The sequence below is a fragment of the Acomys minous genome (genome assembly GCF_964271855.1).
Source record: "Acomys minous genome assembly, chromosome: 6".
Taxonomy (NCBI): domain Eukaryota; kingdom Metazoa; phylum Chordata; class Mammalia; order Rodentia; family Muridae; genus Acomys; species Acomys minous.
The window spans coordinates 103,562,972-103,565,270 of record NC_140487.1 but is presented as its reverse complement, the minus strand read 5'-3'; the positions used below and the strand labels follow the sequence as shown (position 1 = coordinate 103,565,270).

The 2,299-nt window shown below is 47.9% G+C and overlaps 1 protein-coding gene across 1 annotated transcript; it reads left to right on the top strand.

Annotated features, from left to right (window-relative positions):
* Window positions 1-360: 360 nt before the first annotated feature.
* On the top strand, window positions 361-1,336 carry LOC311599455 (small ribosomal subunit protein uS2-like). Its single transcript, XM_084785364.1, has one exon. It carries the CDS (start codon window positions 434-436, stop codon window positions 1,319-1,321), a length of 888 nt encoding a protein of 295 aa, XP_084641490.1. The 5' UTR covers window positions 361-433; the 3' UTR covers window positions 1,322-1,336.
* Window positions 1,337-2,299: the final 963 nt, after the last annotated feature.

Sequence of the window (2,299 nt, the reverse complement as noted above, 5' to 3'; positions counted from 1 at the left end):
GTGAAGGAACAGCAGGCATAGAGACGCCCAGCTGTAATCTGACTTATTTGAGAGGATGAGACTGGGGAATTGGGAGTTCAATGCCAGCTCTTACAACATAACAAGACTCTGACTCAAAAAAAAAATAATAGTTTCAGGAAGAGAAATTCCTATGTGTTTGATATGGGACATCCATCACTTCCTGCTTTTGACATAAACACCGCTGCGTTATAGGCCTTTGGGCTTATATATGAACTTTTAAAACGTCCTTCTCTGTTGGTTTGGGATTGTACACCTCACCTTTCTGGAATCCAGCTTGCAGGTTGCCAAGCTATAGGATTCCTTGGTGTCTATAAGCATAAGAATAAATTTTATGCCTTTCCACGCTGCCCAGGGACGGGTCCATACGGCGTTGTTCTCGATTCCCGTCGTAACTTAAAGGGAAGCTTACACAATGTCCGGAGCCCTTGATGTCCTGCAGATGAAGGAGGAGGATGTCCTCAAATTCCTTGCCGCGGGAACCCATTTAGGTGGCACCAACCTTGACTTTCAGATGGAGCAGTACATCTACAAAAGGAAGAGTGACGGTATCTACACCATAAATCTGAAGAGGACCTGGGAGAAGCTGCTGCTTGCAGCTCGTGCTATTGTTGCCATTGAGAACCCTGCTGACGTCAGCGTCATCTCCTCCAGGAATACTGGCCAGCGAGCTGTGCTGAAGTTCGCTGCTGCCACTGGAGCCACTCCTATTGCAGGCCGTTTCACACCTGGGACCTTCACCAACCAGATCCAAGCAGCCTTCAGGGAGCCACGGCTTCTAGTGGTGACTGACCCCAGGGCTGACCACCAGCCCCTCACAGAGGCCTCTTACGTCAACCTGCCCACCATCGCTCTGTGCAACACGGATTCTCCTCTGCGCTATGTTGACATTGCCATCCCATGCAACAACAAGGGAGCTCACCCAGTGGGTCTGATGTGGTGGATGCTGGCCCGGGAAGTACTCCGCATGCGTGGCACTATCTCCCGTGAGCACCCATGGGAGGTGATGCCTGATCTTTACTTCTACAGAGACCCAGAGGAGATTGAGAAGGAGGAGCAGGCTGCTGCTGAGAAGGCTGTGACCAAGGAGGAATTCCAGGGAGAATGGACTGCACCAGCTCCTGAGTTCACCGCTGCGCAGCCAGAGGTGGTTGACTGGTCTGAGGGTGTGCAGGTGCCCTCCGTACCCATCCAGCAGTTCCCTACTGAGGACTGGAGCTCCCAGCCAACCACTGAGGACTGGCCAGCCGCTCCCACTGCGCAGGCCACTGAGTGGGTTGGAGCCACCACTGAGTGGTCCTGAGTTGCACTGCAGACACGTGAGCAAAGGGAGAAATGGAAGGAAAATAAAGTCTCTAAAAGTTGAAAAAAAAAAAGAATAAATTTTATACCAAATGCTGTACTATACCCATCTATCCATCCACCCATCTATCTGTCTATCTATCCACCTATCAATCCATCCATCCATCCATCTATCATCTGTCGTCATCTTCATCTATGTTTCATTAGTTCTCAGTCTCTGGAGAACCTGGAAAACGCACACAACCTCGAGTGTACATACGGAGGCTAACAGGCAGAGAAAATCATAACAAAAACAAAAGAAGAGCATAATAAATGATAAGATGTGAAAATCAAAACTAGTAAATCTAATTAAGAGCGAATTCGTATCACATTAATCAACAAGAGGCAGCACAGCCATTTAGTGGGTGACAGGGAGCATTCGATGTCACCTAAAGCCATTACGTTAAGGATATTGAAGAAAGGACCAGAAGTGTCTCCTTTCATATAGAAATGAATGCCCCTTGTGCAGAAAACCCCAACTGTCTACTCTCTGGTAATTGTAAGCTACGTCCATCACCTCTTAACTCATTGCCCAGACAATTTTTGAGTTGTTTGCTGTTATTGCAGGAGCTTTAGGTAAAGCAATAACACACAAAATTCAGTTACTTGAAGGGATCGATGCCCAGACTTTGACAAAGACCAACTGTATTGGACAGGAATAAAAATAAGGCCAGCAACAGTGACTCACGTAGCATTCATATGCTTTTTACAGCAGGCCCACGCAGTAGGGATGGCTGCCACCCATATCTTATACCTGAGGAAACTGGCAAAGAGAAAGTAAATCCTCCCAAGTACAGCTCGGTAGAGAGGAAGCTGGAACTCCAAACCAGTCAGTCTGGACCCAAGCCGCCTCCCATCTGCCAATCCCACACTGTCAGACACTAGGCTAGGTTCCATCTATCAGCAGAGTCTGAAATAACTCCGAGAAGTAGATATTATT

Bases quoted from the DNA above. Each gene is read 5' to 3' on its own strand.
- LOC311599455 (XM_084785364.1), top strand. From the start codon at position 434: ATGTCCGGAGCCCTTGATGTCCTGCAGATGAAGGAGGAGGATGTCCTC.